Genomic DNA, 20,307 nt, shown 5'->3' on the forward strand with positions numbered 1-20,307 from the left:
ATACCTTTTTGATTTCGTACAATCTCATTCGTACAATTTAATACGGCTTGCTCATCCCCCAATGGTGATTGGGTTTAGGGGTGAGGTTGGGTGCCACGCCATGTACATTTTCGTTTGACTGAACTCGAATTAGCCACTAAACTGACAAACCATAAAATAGATGCGATTCTTCATGAGATCAGGCTGGACAAACCAACAAATATATCAGTCTCTCAGCATGTACTTTTATTAACGTTAAAGAGGTTTAATATGTATTAAGTAGATTATGAACCCTATCATTTCATTGGGAGTGCTGTACACTCTTGCATTTTTGAACGGCACTGGTATTTAATTGTGTGTGCTGTGTTGTGTCTGGTGCCAATAGTCTAATTACTTGTGGATGGAATCTTGTCAGGCTGGAATCTTGTCACGAACATTGTGGCTGTAATGTTTGCTATGTGAGAGTTTAATTGACATCAATTTTCATCTCTCATTATTTGCTGTAATCATTTTGTCTAAAAACATTTTTGCGAATTAAAGATTTTTTATTTTTTCATAAAAATTATGATCAAATCAATCAAAAAAATGATGAAATCATTTCCTTCACTCCTTTCTCACGCGATACTTCAAAATACACATTTACAACACGGGGCGATAGATACCCAGCTATTTTCCGGAACAAACTCAATGTTCTTATGCACAGTTTAACCAGACTGGATTAAAGGTAATTATATTGCACAGACTAATCGTTTTACATCATGTCCTCAGTGTATTTTAAGGAGCCACAAGAATTTGTTTTGTTATGCCTGTGTGTATTTTTTTGTCTGATAACAGTTCAATTGCAATGTAATAATGAATCACTAAAGACCACCATTTCATATATATATATATATATATATATATATATATATATATATATATATATATATATATATATATATATATATATATATATATATATATATAATTTTTTTTTTTTTTTTTGCTAAATGCAAGTGTAAATGGTTACGAGTTGTTTGTAAACCGACTTTTACAATGTTGAATATTTTCTAAAATATTGAAAGTCTGTTGTATACACCGCAGAATATTATACAAGACATACAGGTGTTGAACAATGAAACTGAAGCGCTGTTGGAGGTTTCCTCGCAAAATTTGACCAGCTTGGTGGCCAATCTTCATCAATTGCACATTACACTAGCAAGAACAGAATGCAAAACTGGAGCTTCACAGGGTCAGTCAGTACACATGGCTGGGCTGCTATTGCTAATTTTTGGTCAACCTTCTGGTTTCAATGAGACCAGCACAAAAATCTTGGGCTCTGGTTAGTGTAAAACATATATTGTTCTCTAATGAGTCCACCTTCACTGAATCTTCCACATCTAGCAGAGTTACGGTGTGGAGAAGCCCCAAAGAAGTGTACCACCCAGACTGATGCATGCTCAGAGTGAAGCATGGGGGTGGATTAGTGATGGTTTGGGCTGCAATATCATGGCATTTCCTAGGCCCATTACTTGTGCTAGATGGGTGCATCACTGCCAAGGTCTACCGAACCATACTGGAGGACCATGTGCACCCAGTGATTAAAACATTTTATCCTGAAGGTGGCGCAGTGTAACAGGATGATAATTCAGCAATACACACAGCAAGACTGGTGACAGAGTGGTTTGATAAACATGGAAGAGAAGTGGAAGATCTCCCATTGCCTGCATAGTAACCAGATTAAATATTATTGAGCCAGTTTGGGGTTTTTGGAGGAGCGAATAAGAGAACATTTTCCTCCACATGGATCATTTAGTGACCTAGCCACTATTCTCAAAATCCCTCTGGCCATTGAGGAGGACTTGTATCTGTCCCAAGATAAATTGATGGTGTACTGGCCACTAAAGGAGGCCCTACACCATACTTATGAATTATTGTGGACTAAACCAGGTGTTTCAGTGCCATTGTCCAACCCCTGTGTGTACTGTTATAAACCTGAAAGTGTTTTTTTTTCTTTTGCTATAACAGTATATCTGTGGTATTAACCCAGGTTATTTACCCAGCTATTTCCTCAAAATGGATAGTTGGCTATAATCCAGTTACTGATTAAGGCTCAGATTGTTGCAGTCCTTTTACTTTTCTAATGCAGGTTAAGTTTATTAGGTGCGTAGAAAGTGTGCTACCATGACAGAATTTTTCATTTTGTTTTAGCAGGTGAGCATAATATCATGTAGCTTAAAGTCTTAATCTGCTGTTCATATTCACAGAATCTAAACCCATAAGAGGATTAGGCAGATATTGCTTTTTTTTTTTTAAAATAATAATTTATATATAATTTAGTCTTTTATGCTGACCATAATTGAATTTATTTAATTTAAAATACAGTAAAAAATGTGAAATATTATTTGTTAAAAAGTATGTTTGTTATTAATATATTTAAATTTAGTATGTAAATGAGCAATTCCAGCGTTATGGATGTGACATTTGCAGTAAAAACTCAAAACATAAATTCGTATTGAAAGTCTATGTTAACATTACATTGAAACTTTTGTTTATATTTTCCAGAACAACTGACCACAGAGTTCTAGGACCAGAAACATATCAATCTGTAAACATGTTTTGTACTTTAAAATAAACATGCGCTATGGCTGTGACCAAAAATTTCTGCGGGTTTTTCAGAATACAAAATACTTTGTGGAAATTCTGTGAATTAAACTGCACAACCCCAAAAAAAACAACGATAATCAAAAGGATAAGAGTTGGCTCTCTATGCAACAAAAATGATTGGTTTCATTTAATTTAATATTTTCACATTTATGAGGAAAAAGTGTTGTTATGGATGTGACATCTCTCTGTTATGAATGTGACAGATGAAATTCCCACTTGTGACACTTTGGTAAATTAAATATTATAGTTTGAAAACACTGACAGATGCATTTTTGAGTATTGCTAAAGTCCTGTAAAATACTTGCTGACCCAAAAAACCCAGAAACTGTTCCTGTATTTTGGAGAAAACGTTTTTTTTTTTCATGCAAAGTTTGACATTTGTACGGAATTGCTCATATTAATTCTTTCATTCTTTAATGTCAAATAATTATGCTAATTTGACGACAAAGGTATTATTATTATTATTATTATTATTATTATTATTATTATTATTAGAAAGTTTAATGTAATATTTTAGTGTATAAAGTATGTGTCTGGTAATTTATAGAAAAATTAAACTTATAAAAGGATTATTTAGATATTAGGTTTAAAAAAAAAAAATTTTATGTAACTTAGTTTCTTATGCTAAAATGAGTTTATTTGATTGAAAGTACTGTAAAAACAGTACTATTGTGAAATATGTTCTGAATTTTTATTTTATTTTAAACTGTAATATGTAAATGTAATTTATATATAGTTTTTAAAAATGATTAGGCAATTTTGATGATCAAAAGTTTTTTGTTGTTGTTAATAAAGGTAAATTTGACTATTTTTCAAATAAAACAATATTTATGTGGAATAGATTTTTTTAAATCACCAATGTTGTCAATTTTATGGGACCCCAGATTTTAAAGGGCTCACATTATATTTAATAAAGAAGTTTATTTTTTAAAAAGAAGATTGTTTTCTTTAAAACTTATTATTAAATACATAAAAATAAACGTTTTAATAATAGTAGTAATAATAATAATAATAATAATAATAATGATGCTCTCTTTTCACAAAACTTATCTTCATAACCTTAGATGTCACTTTTCTGACACACACGTCACACACTGCCCCATTTTCTTAAGTGCAGCTTAAATGATTGTCAACGTTTTATGTCTTTAGTCATAGTGTTTGTTTGAGGATTTGAATTGCTCAGCGATGGCATTACTATTTCTGTTTTTACAAGCACTGCTAAGTGGTTTTACAGTGGAAAGAATCATGATTAGGGCTGGACAATATGACAATCTCATATCATGATATAAGTACTGTAAACTCATATTCTGATATCGATATATAGATCATATTATGGTGCCATTTCTGTCAATTCAGTCAATGATTTCTATATATTGATCACATGTAAAGAACTTTTTTCTTTTTTACTTTGTATATATATTATAGAGTATATATTTTAAAGTTTACTCGTTCATATGTGATCATATTTCTCATTTTGTTTAACATTTCATGGTAAATGTTTTGATTTAAAATATATATATATATATTATCAAAATATAAAATACTTTTCAAAACCTAATAAACGTACAAAAAATAAATGATGTATCGCTAAATAAAGTGCAAAATGTAAACACTACATACTGTACAGCAGGGAAAATAAGTATTGAACACGTGACCATTTTTCTCAGAAAACATATTTCAGTTTCACCATGTTGATAGCAATGAAGGAAATCCATAAATGCAGAGAAAACAAAACTAATTACTTTACAAATTAAGTTATCGTAATAAAATGAAGTGACGCAGGGAAAAAATATTTAAACAGCAGTGAAAGCCCAGACAGCTGCTGAAATCTCTCGGTAGTTCTTCAGCAACCCTCTGCCTTTTCACCATTTTACTTCAATATTAGCTGCTTCAGTCTAACTTCTACATTATCAAGATGAAGAGGATGAAACCAGGGTAGACATTTCAGAAGACAATGATCCAAAACACAGCCGAGGAAACATAACTCATTTTTCAGATGTTTTTGTTTTGTTTTATTTTTTTATGTTTTTATCGTTTTGGTTTTTACCAAATTCTGGTTTATTTCCATGTCAGCAGCTCCTTTAGAATTATTGTTCCCAGGAAAAAACATGATGTGTTCAATACTTATTTTCCATGCTGCAAATCATGTTTCTGTCTGAATCCCTAGAATTGTCTGCAATGTTTCTGCTCGTATATATTATGAAAACGTATTAGCTCAGATATTTTGTGACACTATAAAACAAACAATAAAGCATGATATACTTTTTTTTTGTCCAAATACAACATAATATATTGCCATAATGTACAGTCCTATTCATAATGCTGATTGCTTATATATAATATTCAAAAACATCTGTCACTCATCATTTGCATCTTTTAGTCCACATTATATGAACGCTATGAAGTTTAATAATATTTAATTGGTTTAAGGAGAAGGATTGTTCATATCAGTGAGCCTAAAATATGAGCCATAATAATTGTGACGCTCGCCTCAGCAGTGTCCCTGTGTATTATCGCCGTTGTGTGAACAACAGGTAACATGTAGCTGCAAAGTCAGATTATGCTGGAACACAAAGGTAGATGGATGAGTTTCTTGGTTGAACGACGTGTTATTCCCATTTAAAACTGATGATAAATGACATGAACTGAAATCTGTTTTTAGGTGACTCTGTGGATCGTTAATCACTGCGTAGATTTATAGCCTCAAACCTGTTCCTTATTGATTTTTCCCATTTTTGCTGGAGAAGGGAACAGAAAAATCAATATGAAGGCACAGTGTTTGGCCATTTATACTGTAAATGATTAATGTACTGAGTTTTTTTTCAGTTTTAATCGCAGTTGCCTTTTCTTGTATGTGATGTCTGGCCTGGAAAAATAGAAAAAACATGTAGGTGTTGTTATGTTTATATAATTTTTTAAATTTTCATTTAATAAGTTCAAAAGTGAAGATATATTTTCACACTGATTATTCTGTGTCAATGTGTATACTTTGTTTCTTGTTTCGCATATTTTAATGGTTTAATTCAACTTTTATGGACATGCCTTTTGATGTGAAAGTTAGTATGCAAGTATTAAATTGAACATTTCATATCATGACTTATATGCGGGGGCAGACTGGGACAGTATATCACCTCAAACTTCAGTTTTCCCTCAAATCTTGACCAATCAAATGCTTTCTAGTAGGTCTAGGCGACGTTGCAAACAAAAAAGATCACACTGTCATGTCTCATGTCTATCGATAATTATTGAATGTTTTTTAACAATACTTTTAAGAATATTAGGATTTATTATTTAACCACTTTCCAACATTACTAAGGCAAATAGTTTTAATATTCAAAAACTAAAATATTTAAACAAAATATCGGATCTCTTCATAATAAAATAAACATAAGTGTTAGAGAGACTCTTAAACTTGATAAATAAAATGTTACAAAGTGTGTGCAATGGTAAAGGTAGATCAACATCTGTATGGTGTCAATAATAACGATACAGTAAACCTCAAACTCTCAAGTCTGAAATTTCAAGTAAAGGAACCAGCCATCATTATTCAAATACATAGTTGTATTTGCAAGTTGAATGACTACATTGCCCCCTTTGCTAAAAAATCTTTCAGATGTGGAGCTAGTGGCTGGAATGCACAAGAAAAGAAACCAAAAAGCCACTCTAGTGAGATCTTTACATCCTTTTTTTTATGTATAATATCCTTACTGCTGCTATACGGCACTCATTGTCACATGTGTTGTAATTCTGAACTGAAGTGACAAGCACGAGCACATGCTTTCCTTCACCATTTTCAATGGCGCCTCTCGTAACTAGGCAACAATTTTCTCAGAGGATGACAACAGACTAATCATTGCAGCTCCGATGTAAGTTTATGGAGAAAAGTAAAAAGCACTGCAGTGTTTGGGTGCGCTGTTTTGTCTGAGGTAATTAGTCTGCCATTATTACTGAAATGTTTATATACAGCAAGTGTGAAGCAGATTGGTCAGTTTTACTTGCATGAATTGTCGTGCCCTCGCGTCATTCAGAAAAGTTCCGATGTTTTTCAACTGAGTGTCCCTGGAAAATCTGCACGCGTCACGTGTGTGCCGCTTGAACGCCATGTGAACGTCGTGCGCCTCTCCATCTGAAATGACAAACTGAAACCCTAAGCTTATTAGCATTGCTTCCAAGACGTGTGCTCAGCAGCCACATTTTAATAAAACTTTAGCCTTCCTTCATACCAAAACTACATGCAAAACTATTTTTATAATCAATATTGACAATGGTTTTCAGTCAAATACAGATACAGATTTTATTCCCCAGCCCTACTCTCTAGTATCTGACATGTCCTGCCCCCTTTAAGATGCTTCTCATTTGCTTTTCATTTGATACGCTTGATCTTAACCAGTCTCACTGGCAGAGCTGTAGTAAAGACAACGCTATTGGCTGTTTTTGTAAAAGGGAAGGGGCTACTATGTCCCACTTTTCATTTTTTCAGTTGAGATTACGTCAAACATTGAATGAAAATGCACATTTCAAAGCGCTTCACGGGACGTTTAATGTGACCGTGGTCTACCGTATATTCCTATAAATGGCCTGCAAGCCAGTAGTTTGGGACGCCTGATTTTGACACTATAAATCAGGGGTCACCAGACTTGTTCCTTGAGGTCCTGCTAGCTCAAACCCTAATCAAACACATGTTGACAAGCTAATCAAGGTCTTACTAGGTATACTTGAAACACCCAGGCAGGTGTGCTAAGGCAAGTTAAACCCTGCAGAGACACCGGCCCTCCAGGACCGAGATTAGTGACCCCTGCTATAAATAAAGGAAAGTGGGCTGTTATTCTCACTCTTATTGGCTATTAATTTTCTCTCTTTTTCTCTACCAATGTTCAGGTCTAGGTTCAACTTCTAGCCAATAGCAAAGCAGCACCTTTTCAGCCCAGATTGTCAACTTCAGCCCTGAATTTTAATTTAGGTGCATCCATAAAAAAGTAATTTATTACACCTCTCTGCAACATGAATATTGCATATACTATTATCATAATAACAATATTTTTAAATAGCTTGTTGTCATTTCTCATTTATTTTTTGTATCTCCAGGTGACACACCAGCTCTAGAGAGTGACAGAGAGGCCTGACAACTGAAAAAAAAAAACATTACACCCTTCCAACATGGGAGACAAAAAATCTAAAATTATTGCCATCAAAAGAAAACTCAAACTTATTCGATCCAAGCGTGTTGGCAGTGACAAACACCCCAGCATATTGGAAGAGCAAGAGAACCAGCAGATAAATCTTTCAGACTCCGGTAAGCTGCCGCGCAGTCTAAGCAGCCCCGTCCACCAGAATGGCCATTCTGGGACGTCCTGCAACGGCAGCCCAACCTCCCCTCTCAGTGTGAACTTGCGAAAGAGAGGAGGACTGACTGGTTCAATGCCTGTTCTGGTGGACTCATTGCAGGATTCTGATGTCCCGTATAAAGAGCGCAATGGGTCCAGGTGCTCCGATGACATGGATGTGCGGCACATGAGGGACTCCATTTATTCAACTGAAAGCGTCACCTCAGAGGTAAAAAAATTGGGTCTGTGATCTTGAACTTTCTGTTGGGTTAATGATCAAGGCGGGGAGGAAGTTTTAGGCTGTGACTCTGCCTTTTTTAGGGGAAACATTCTTGTGTGAATGTGTTTGCTTTTGATGCTTTAGGTGAACTTGATACTTCCTCATTCTTTTTTGTTATTTATTTGTAAACTGATCATTTGCATATTCCCTTTAGTTTTATTTTATTTTCATTTTGTTTTCAACCCGAAAACGTACATTTTATTTTGGAGTCAGAATGAAAAGTGTTTGTTTTTGTTTTTTGATTAGAAATTTATGTTTATTAGTGCTATTTTTAAATTAAGATTCTGGAGGTATGTAGTTAGACTTGGAGTTTTGTAGTGGTTTAATTGGAGTTTAACTATTTTATTACAAATGTACTATCAAAAACTGTTTTATATATATATATATATATATATATATATATATATATATATATATATATATATATATATATATATATATATATATATATATATATATAAAAATATATATAATAGCAATAATGTGCCATAATTTCTTTTAGTGAGAACAAACTTGTTTAAATTTAGACTAAGTCCACAAATTCTAATATCCTTTTAAAATAAGTTTTTTTTAAAAGTGTAAAACCAATCTATTTAAAAACATAATCAAAATAAAACCTTTTTGACTACTAAATCATCTTTATTTTTCGAAGCCATAAAAATATTTAAGATTCTCATTTAACACGTTTTCTTGTTTGTTTTGTTTTTTTACAATGAAACTGTGGTTATTTAAAATCTATTTATAAAACTAACAATTAAGCTTATTTTAAAAACAAAGTGAAATAATGATAATTATAATTATAATAATAATATTAATAGTAATATTCTGCCATAATTTCTTCTAGTGAGAACAAACTTGTTTAAATTAAGACAGACAAAAAAGTTTAATATAGCTTAAATAAGTGTATTGTTTAAATTAAAAACATGAACAAAAATAATAATAATTATTATCATTATTATTTAATAAAAAATAAATTATTATTATTAATAATAATAATAATAATAATAATAATAATGATAATTATTATTATTATTATTATTAATATTATTATACTGTGTCGTAATTTCACCTAGTGAGAGCAATCTTGCATTTAATGCTTCTGGTGAACTTGATACTTCCTCGTATTAAAAAAAATAATTTTTGGAATGTGATCATTTGCATATTCGCTTACGTTTTATTTCATTTTCATTTTGTTTTAAACCCGGAAACTTACATTTTTTTGAGTCAGAATGGAATGTGTCAGTTTTTGTAGCTTTCACAATGTATAGTTTGTTTGTTTGTTTGTTTTATTAGAAATGTACACTATGTTCATTAGTGCTGGTGGGGATGACCAAAAATCTCTATAACAATATTGTTTTAATTAAGATTCTGGAGGTATGCAATTGAACCTAGAGTTTTGTAGTGGTTTAATAGGAGTTTAACTATTTATTAATTTACTATCAAAAACTGCAGTTATTTAAAAATATATTTATAAAACTAGCAGTTAATTTAATCTTATGTTTGTATTGTTTCAATTTAAAACAAAAGTAAATAAACAATTAGAAACTGTAAAATAATAATAATAATAATAATAATAATAATAATAATAATAATAATAATAATAATAATAATAATAATAGTTATTATTATTATTATTATTATTATTATTATTATTATATTGTGCTGGAATTGCATTTGCTTTAGGTGAACTTTATACTTCCTCCTTTTTGTTTTTGATCTTTTTTGGAATCTGATCATTTGCATAATTTGTTTAGTTTTATTTTATTTTCATTTCATTTCCACCCTGGAAACTTACATTTTTTTGTGTCAGAATGGAAAGTGATTGTTCTAGTAGCTTTCAATCTTGTATAATTGGTTAATAATAATAATAATAATAATAATAATAACAATATTCTGCCATAATATCCCTTTAATATAATATGGTTTTCTTTTATATATTAAATAAAAGTATATTATTTTCCTTCTCATTAGTAGTAGTATTGCAAACCTTTTTTTTTTTTTGAAAACCATTTTTTTTTTACCATTTTTTACCAGTTTTACCATTTAAATCCATTCAAAGAGACTCCCAAAGGAAACTTAAATATAGAACCTCAAATCAATAAACGTTGGGACAGTATGGAAAACACAGATGAAAAAAGAAAGTAGTGATTTCTAAATTGACTTTGGCTTGTATTCCATTGCACAACAATACAACAAACATTATTTAATGTGTTCCTTATGATTTTATCTTTTTTAAATAAACACCTCTTCCTCTGCAGCCAGGACATTGTAATATGTGCTGTTTGTGGTTTTGCCTTGTCTTGCAGAAATATTGTGCCCCAAAATCTCTATAATATTTTCAGCATTAATGGTGCCATAACAGAAGTGCAAGTTTCCTTAGCCAAAGGCACTGACACAACCCCATACCATGACAGAACCTGTTTGGACTGATTGTACAGTCTGAATGATCCTTTTCTTTTTTGGTCTGGAGCACTCAGCGTCCATTTCTCTCAAAGAATATGTGAAATACTGATTCATCTGACCACAGTACGTTTCCACCGTGTTATGGTCCATCCCAGATGCCTCTGAGCCCAAAGAAGTCAACTGTGCTTCCGGACACTGTTAACTGTTAACACTGTTCTCTTTGGCACAGTACAATTTTAACTGGCATTTGTGGATGCAACTACATATTGTGGTACTTGTCATAATTAAAAATCATAATTACAATCACCTGTTGATGTCATCACATCATTATTTAACCACTTTACCTGATTACTAGCCCTAAATCGCTCCTGTCCCAACTTTATTTATATTATGTTGCAGGTCTGAATGACAGAAAAAGGATGTATATTTGCAAATGAAATGCAAAAGTTGACCAGACAAAACATGAAATATGTTGTTCATAGTGTCTGCAATGAAATACAAGTCAAAGTAGATTTGGAAATCGCTTCTTCTTTTAATTGCGTTTTCCATACTGTCACAGCTTTTTCTGATTTGGGGTTGTAAGTGGCATTCTTTTACATTTAACATGTGCTGACAATAGTTCACCCATTCCGGCTGAAATCAAACTTAATTGATATTTTTTTAAATCCGATTCTGCATGTAAGATACCTGTAGATAATACATGTTCAAACTTCTTCCGTTTCATTTTTTACCTCCAGAAAACAGCGCAAACATCACTCCGTTGTGAAATACAGTTCCTCTGAACATGAGCAAGTCGTGTGTGTGGTAACACTGTTAGAGGCCGGTGCTTCTCTATTTGTTTAAAATGCAAATGAGCAGCAGGGAAGTGACATGCTGCCTTTACGGTTCTGTACGCCATCAGAAAATAAACATGCAAACCAACATCTCTGATGGTCTTCTAGAGTAAGATGTGCTGTTAGGTAACAATGGTCGCTATTTTCTGTCGGTGATCGTCCTTCTTAGTCAAATTTTCCTATTTTTTTTCTTTCTCTGCTTTATTTGGACTTAGTTTGTGGATAATATGCGAGGCTTTTTTCTTTTTAAGGTGAGTCCTATTTTATTCTGTAAATATGTGTGACCTTAATTATTTAATTCACCAACATTGGAAAAATTACCTTTTTGGATTTTTTTGGTCGCACTTTAGAATAAAACTCCATTAGTTAGTGTGTTTACTAACGTTAACGAAGTGTAAATAATCTTTTAAAGCTTTTATTATAGTTATCATATCATATCATATATCATAGTTCAACATTTACTAATGTATTATTAGCATCCAACGTTGTGCTTAATAACATGAGTTACATAATTGTGAACATGAACTAGTATTATTTAAACTAACAAAGATGAATAAACGCTGTTATATAGCTTTAATTCTTTGTTCATGTTAGTAAAAGCATTATTATACCATATATTAAAAAGTGTGATGGGTTTAAATATTTATGCATTCAGTTATTTATACATTTATTAGTTCGTAAGGAAAGTTACAGATGTGACTGTCGAAAATAGGATTATTAATAATCCTGTAAAGCATTTATTAATTCTAGTTCAACATTTACTCGTACATCATTAACAAAGTTCTGCTTGTTAACACGAGTTAAATAATTGTTAACATGAACTAACGTTAATTAATTTATATAATGTTAACTAACTTTAACAAAGATGAATAAACGCTGTAATGTGTTATTAATTGTTTGTTCATCTTAGTAAAAATATTCACATATATATCTTTTATTTTAAAGTGTAACCAATTTAATTATTTATGCATTCAAACATTGATACATTTGTTAGTAAGTAAAGAAAACTAGAGATGTGACTTAGTCAAAAACAGCATCATTAATAATCTTTAAAGCAAGTATTATGCTTTATTAATGCAATTAGTCATTATTAAAGCTTTGATTGCTTTGCTAGCAGTGGAAACTTTTGAATGCAATTCTTCAGGTTCTTTGTGGCTTAGCTTTCACCTTCCCTGCAGCTAAGGAATTTTTTTAATAAAGTTTTAATGGCTGATGATCTTCAGTATTGTTCTAGAAATGCTTGATGTATAATTCAAAACCACTAAGACACATATTGGAAACACTTTAAAATAAAGGTCCATTAGTAAATGTTGGTTTATGTACAGTAATTCACCTAGTTAAGCCTTTAAATGTCACTTTAAGCTGTATAGAAGTGCCTTGAAAAATATCTAGTCAAATATTATTTACTGTCATCATGGCAAAGATCAAATAAATCAGTTATTAGAAACTATTATGTTTAGAAATGTGTTGATTAAATCTTCTCTCCGTTACACATAAATTGGGGAAAAAATAAACGGGGGCTAATAATTCTGACTTGAACATTAACTAGGCAGGTTAGAGTAATTAGGCAAGTCATTGTATAACAATGTTTTTTTCTGTAGACTACCGAAAATAAAAAGCTTAAAGGGGCTAAGAATTTTGACCTTAAAATGGTTTAAAAAAAGAAGGTAAAAACTGCTTTTATTCTAGCCGAAATAAAACAAATAAGACTTTCTCAAGAAAAAACAAAAACTAAATATTATCAGACATACTGTGAAATTTCCCTTGCTCTGTTAAACACCATTTTAGAAATATTTAAAAAAGAAAAAAATCAAAAGGGGGGCTAATAATTCTGACTTACACTTATATCTAATAGTTTGTTCATGTTAATAAATACAGTTTATTATGGTATTCATTACTCTAGTTAATGCACAGTAAGTTAACATTTAACAAAATGTTAACAAGCTATGAATAATAAATGCTTTTCATGACTATTCATACTTTGGTCATGTTAGTAAATACATTAACTAACAGGACCATTATTTTAAAGTGTTACCTACGTTTTTATTACCCTGAACTCAAAGGACCCACTGTAAAAAACAAAACAAAAACCGCATATGCAGTTGAAGACAACGTTATTACATAATGTAGCTCTCCTGTAAAATGATTGGCCGTTGGTCAACGGTGGTTTGTTTGGTAGCCAATTGACACAAATAATAATTTCTTAAGGGGGCTAATAATATTGACCATACAAAAAACTGTTTCAATTACAGCAAAACTAAAAGAAATAAGACTTTGTCTAGAGGAGAAAAAATATTATAAGAAATACTATGAAAATGTCCTTACTCTTGTAAACATCCCTTTAAAAAAAAGAAAAGAAAAGAAAAAAGAATACAAATTTCTGCGAAGGGCTGATCATTTTGCCGTTACCTGTATATTTACACCAGTGGTTAGAGATTTGTGGTTTAAATGTTGTCTTATTATTATTTTTAATTGTATCATGTCTAAAAATAATAATTTCTGTCTTCTGTTTGTTTTATTTGTGTTTGGTAAACAGAAGTCGAATTACGACAAAAATGATTCAGATTCAGGCTCCATACAAGACAACGAGCAAAACGGTGTAAGTATTAACACATTCTTTGTCTTTGTGTGTGTGAATTTGTATGTACTGCATACAGGTATGTGTGACTTAAACCTGAATGCCCACAGACTTATGGGGACTTGTCACCATGGGGACTGAAATTGAGAAACATCCTTATCAACCACATTATAAACATTATATCACACAGAATGAAGTACTTTGGAAATGTAAAAATGTAGATTGTTTCCTTTAAGGGGTTGAATTTGGGGATAGCGGAACAAAATATCTGGTTTGTATAGTAGATACAAAGTCTCTGCCACGATATAGGAACGTGTGTGTGTGTGTGTGTGTGTGTGTGTGTGTGTGTTTGTATGTGATTGTGTTTGTGCGTGTGTATGTACTTGTTTCTATATCTCAGTGGGGAGTTAAACCTGTATGCCCACAGACTCATGGTGACTTGTCAACATGAGGACCAAAATTGAGATACCCATGGGAAAAAAATCCTTATGAACCACATTATAAGTCCCTACTGCAATATAGGAACAAGTTTGTTTGTGTGTGCGTGTGCATGTGCGTGTGCACGCGTGCACGTGTGTGCGTGTGTGTGTGTTTGTGAAAGTATATTCGTTGTGTGTGCTTGTTTTTATATCACACTGGGGACTTGATGCCCACAGACTCATGGGATCACCACGAGGAACAATATTGAGATATCCACAGATAAACCTCCTTATAAACCACATTATAAACCTTATATTGCACAGAATAGAGTACTTTTAAAAATGTAAAAATGTAGATCGTTTTCTTTTGAGGGTTGGATTTAGGGTAGGGGAATACAATATCTGGTTCATATAGTAGTCCCCGCTGTGATATAGAAACAAGTTTGTGTGTTTTGGTGTGGTTGTTTTGGTCTAGAAGGGTATGCAGATGACATTGCTCTTTAAATGCCCCTGAAATAGACCGTACTGTTCATTCCTGTTCTTTCCCTGAACTCATACTGAAGGTCGAAGGTTTGCTTCCTGACCACACTGAAGCTGATTATAACATAGCCGGTTATGCTAGTTGGTACTGAGTGGAAAACACATACTGGGTTTTATTTGCATGTAAAAACAAATAAATTGTCATATTTATAATTTTTCAGACATACAGCTGTTATCGCTTTAGTATGTTCCCTCTGCCGTTGCTCTTGCCACAGCTGCCTCGGCAGCTAATGCGCCTGCAATTTCATCAAAAATATATTAAAAATCAACATGCAATTTTCAGCTTTGCCTTTTTACAATACTAGATAGGATGGTACTGCATGTGTAGATGATGTGATATGTTCAATTAAAATAGGTTTGTTTAGTTGTTTTAGTTTCCCTTGTAATAAACACTACACTATACGGTATTAGACAAAATGTCTACAGTACATGGTGAGAAACATTGCCCATAGGCTGTAAATATTAAGCAAATATAAGAATAAAGTAGTTTAGCCTTTATAGTGCCCTATTAAATTGCATTGAGGTAAAAAGAATATTGATTTCTACATGCTTTAGTTTTATTTAGAATATGAAATCTCAAAATATGCAAACACGTAAATAAATTAAACACAGAATGAAAAGGAATTATCCATTATATATTATATGTTATAATAACACAGAATAAGACACGTTTAATAAAAGCGAATCAAATGTCTATCATTTGAATAAATAAATATTGTCATAATGGAAAGGTGCTTTTTTATTTACTCAGCATGCACGATGTAACCTTTTTCAAAGTCTGTCTGATTTGTTTCGCTGCAGGCTACAATGTGTTACGCATACAAGATTGACATTTAATAGGGAAACAACTTCCTTCATTTTTGACCACACAGAATATTTAAAAATAAATAAAATATCTCAATCGATTTAGAAAAGAATAGCAATAATGCAAAATACTCAAGAGCAGACTAATCATTTTCAAAAGTCTGCTGTCATTCTACAAAAACAATCCTGGAGATCTAGGCTAGATGCTGTAGAGTTTGCAAGTGTATAATTATGTACTGTACATTAAGTTTTAATGTTGTCAAAGTATGACAATACTATATCAGGCCCGTCGCCAGGAGGGGTCAGATGGTTTAAAAGACCCACTCCTCACTGACAAAGGTCCCATGCATGAGCTCATTTGTCATATTTTGACTGCTCTGCCATCATAAATAGTAAAATAACTCATCGAAAAAGGTTTTAAGACCAAGTGGAATCCTCTGTCGGCTGTCACGTCAGTGTGACTTTAGCTAATCAGTTTAGCCCGTGCACACAATTATTTTTCATAAGTCCAACATCCAGCTGCGCAAGAAAACATACAATCTGATGAAGTAAAGTCATATTTCTCTACTTTCTCTACTTACTTTTGTGCAAGTAACTTTTATTCTTAATCTTGGAACAAAAAATGACCAATGAAAAGGTGGGAAACACCAAAAGTGACCGACATTAAAACGAATTTGATTACTGTTTTGGCTATTGTTCTTATCCATGAATTTTCAAATGTTCTTTTTTGGTTATGATGACCATCCAACAATCTATTTTAGCTAGAATAATGCTTAAAATGCAGTCTTTGAATAATTAAATTGTAGCCTAAGTGAGGCCTATAACCTCAGTTTTTAAGAAAAAACAACCACCTCTTTCACCAGGCTAGCTGTGGGCCAGTGTAGGCTACACCTGCTATATATTAGTTTGAAGCGTTTGAAAAATATATGGTACGATTTCATTACACACATATTTTAAGTCAAAATAAACGTTAATTTAGGATGCAGTTTATCTTTGCCCAGCACTAGTTTTGAGTTAGTTTAACTTAAATTGACATTAACTTAAAATATAAAATTTTGCATTACTTAAAAATAAAGCTGAAACCTGATTAACTTATTCAAAAAAATTAAAGTAAAAAAAAAAAAAAACATGTTATGACTTTTTCATTGTATAGACCAGGGGTCACCAATCTTTGTCCTGGAGGTCCGGTGCCCTGCTGGGTTTAGCTCCTACTTGCCTCTACACACCTGCCTGGGTGTTTCAAGTATACCTAGTAAGACCTTGATTAGCTTGTTTAGGTGTGTTTGATTAGAGTTGAAGCTCAAATCTGCAGGACACTGGACTTCCAGGAACATGTTTAGTGACCCCTGGTATAGACCTTTTTTCAAGAGTTCACACTTAGCTGATGATTGATTATAAAGCTTGTTTGGCATCTTGTCCCGGGAGAGTGTTCCAGTAGATCTTGAGAACTTCCTTCTGTAGTAGCTAATGAACAGATGGTAATTGCTCTTAGGAGATAACTACTTACTAGGAGCATGCCGATTTGGATTAGTCAATTAACTTTAGTTGTGTGTTTTTGAATGGTGGGAGAAAATCAGGGAACCTGGGGGAAACCCATGTGAGCACGAGGAGAACGTGTAAACTCCGCACTGAAATGTCGGCTGGCTTGGCAAGGACTAGAACCATTGATGTACTTGCTGTGAGGCAACAGTGCTCAGTAAAATTTTCAGTGTAAAATTTACTTAGTTCAGAGAACATTTGGTCCCTCTCTAAATTGAGCAAAATTTACTCCGCAGCAGAGTTAACGTTAATGAGACAATGATGGGGTTAATTAAGTGATGAATGAGCACTGATGATGAACACCTGCTGTGAATAAGCAGAAACAGAGAAGAGAAACACAAAACAACACCTTCAGTCACAGCCGTGGACTAAATAAACTGAAATAAAACACATCAAATTTCTCAAAATCTCAGCAAAGGATCATTAAGTAACTCCACAAACAGCAGCTTTACTTATTAACAACCTGTTTGGCCTTATTACTGCCACACTCTATAAAATTCCATATAGTGATAATATTAAGAATTTACTTTTTTTTTTTTACAACAACATAAAAAAACACACTTTTTGTATTTAAGCTTTTACCATTGAGGAGAACAGTAGCTGCTTTACTTGGACTCTGACTCGATTTCTATTGTTAGTTTCTCTTTGTTTGCCAAATAGTGTATTGAGGCAAATATTGTATAAAGAGAGCAATTGTGCTTTGGATAATTGAATCTGTGGTGTTTTAGTCACTGGTCAAATCAGTAAAATTGGTTTAACCTATTAAGTTTAAGTAATGTTGTATCACAAAAGGAGCTCTGTATTAAGAAAATGGAGCTCACCAATACTTTTATCAGATCATAAAACACATTGAACATCTGAAACCCTCAAAACCCACAGACATAAAGAATCAGCATATGCTTCTCAACTATGGTGAGTTTTTTTTTTTCCTACAGTGCATGCTGGAAACTATGGTTAAATGTCGTATGATTGTCTTAACATGTACTGCAGCCAAAAAAACAAACAAACAAAAAATCTCTCACCACTGTTGAGATAGATACGCTGATTATTGATGTCTGTGTCTCTAAAGTGATTCAGATGCTCAATGTATTTTATTATAACACCACAGCTGAGATCCATTCTCTTGAAAAACACTGAATTTTGTTTCTTATATGATAAACCATCACCTAAACATTATTTCTTGTACAGTTACTCTCATCAAGAGTAAGAATTCACACAGGATCAATCAACTTGATCACATGTGCTCTTTTTATACTTGTCAATGCAATTAAAGAAAAATTAACATTAGAAATCGAGTCCAAGTAAATCAACCACTTTTCTCCATGATGGTGACATCAGGCGAAAAAAAACAAAAAACATGTTTTTTGTTTTTTGTAAAATGTAAATAACTAAAACGGTTAATTCTCAATAAATCTTACATGGACTTTTGTGAAAATCTGACGGAAATAAAGTCAATCAGGTAAGCAATGAGCGAAGCTGCTGCTGCTTCTCTTCTGTTTCTGCTTATTAACAGCAGGTGTTCATCATCAGTGCTCAATCATCACTTAATTAACCCCATCATTGTCTCATTAACTTTAACTCTGCTGCTGAGTAAATTTTACTCAGTTCAGAGAACATTTAGTCCCTCTCTAAATTGAGTAAATTTTACTCTGAAGATTTTACTGTGTGCTCACTACTGGGCCACCGAGTCACCCATCTAGGAAAGGAGGAGGAGTAGGGGTGGAAAGGGGCATTCTTCAAACAAAGATGGCTGTTAGATGGAACTTAGGATATTTGAAGTGGCTTAGGAATCTTCTGATTGGGGAATTATAAATTGGATAATGCGGAACCAGCCGCAAGCAATCATAAGTACATGATCCTCTTGAAATGAGTTTATAAATAAACTTTACTGAGGGATGTAAACAAAAACAATGGTCCCAACGTATTTTCTGTTTTACATTTTTAATTTCTTTAGCGTCTGAGAATCTAAAAATCTTTATCCACAAATTGATAAATGATGTTATGATAGCTGTTTTAACATTAAGTTATGATTAAATTGCCTCTTGTGTACAGTTATGAAATAGTTTGATAACAAGCAGGAAATGTTCATGGGCCAATGACATTACAACATAATATTTTAAGGTGTGGATACAATGCAGCGTTCAGATGACAAATAGAAAAGCTCGTTTTTATGGGAGAAAATATGAAATTATTCTCTTTTTTTTGTTTATGTATTCATATTCATGTAATCCAGATTTTAGACATCAGTGCAGAGATGCCAGGAGTGTGTGAGAATCAGCGGGAGTCTCAGAGGACATATCTGCTCACTATCTGCCTGAAGGAGGGCCGTAACCTGGTCATCAGAGACCGCTGTGGTGAGTGTCAGATGTCTGTCTATAAACACAACACACCCTGAAGCACAACACACACCATAATTTATAAAAACAAGCAGTGTTTGTTCTGTGGGGCATTGTTTGTTAAGGTAAGAGCAGGTAGTGGAGCCCTGCAAACTGTGGGTCATCGTCTTGATGTGTTTACTGTAGGTGACGTGTGTTTTTCTTCCATTTTTAATTGACTTCTTCCTTCCTGAGTTTACTCTGTAGAGACAAATGTAAATAAGCTTTCATAACATTGCTCTGTTTGTTTGGGTGGTCCGACATGTCTACTTCTGAATTAATCAATGCCGTGAGTTCGGAGCAGGACTATTTCTAATAACCTGTTTTGCAGGGGATTGACTTGGAGGGAAGTTTTTCAGCTCTAAAATATTGTATCAGTTGAAGCATCTCCGTTTTATATACTTCAAATGATGTGTTTTTAAATGTTCCTAATGTTATCTTTGAGGTCGCCAACATCAGGTTTACATGAATCAAATGTCTAAAGCTAATACATGCTCATTTAAAATGCTTGATTGAGCCTACATCTTCGAGAAACCACAAAATACCCACTTAAACATATATTTGATTGCAGTTTCTATTAAAAAAAA

General features: G+C 32.8%; 1 protein-coding gene and 1 long non-coding RNA gene across 9 annotated transcripts in view; one reads left to right on the plus strand and one right to left on the minus strand.

Annotated features, from left to right (window-relative positions):
• Positions 1 to 20,307, minus strand: part of LOC147843062 (uncharacterized) — an 812,539-nt gene that overhangs the window by 88,860 nt on the left and 703,372 nt on the right. The window lies entirely within an intron of this gene.
• The window catches only part of mctp2b (multiple C2 domains, transmembrane 2b), a 70,994-nt gene that overhangs the window by 6,778 nt on the left and 43,909 nt on the right, over positions 1 to 20,307 (plus strand). For 2 of the 8 annotated variants that reach the window (XM_087260701.1, XM_087260704.1), the window contains exons 2-5: positions 7,504 to 7,601; positions 7,711 to 8,178; positions 14,002 to 14,064; positions 19,579 to 19,699. In XM_087260701.1, the coding sequence (XP_087116827.1) occupies positions 7,783 to 8,178; positions 14,002 to 14,064; positions 19,579 to 19,699 (580 nt within the window). In that variant the 5' untranslated portion in view covers positions 7,504 to 7,601; positions 7,711 to 7,782. Of the gene's footprint in view, positions 1 to 7,503; positions 7,602 to 7,710; positions 8,179 to 11,563; positions 11,717 to 14,001; positions 14,065 to 19,578; positions 19,700 to 20,307 lie in introns of those variants that run through there. The other 6 variants (XM_087260703.1, XM_087260705.1, XM_087260702.1 and 3 more) reach the window with 3 other exon arrangements.

The sequence above is a fragment of the Danio rerio genome, chromosome 7 (assembly GCF_052040795.2).
Source record: "Danio rerio strain M-AB ecotype USA chromosome 7, GRCz13ab, whole genome shotgun sequence".
NCBI lineage: Eukaryota > Metazoa > Chordata > Actinopteri > Cypriniformes > Danionidae > Danio > Danio rerio.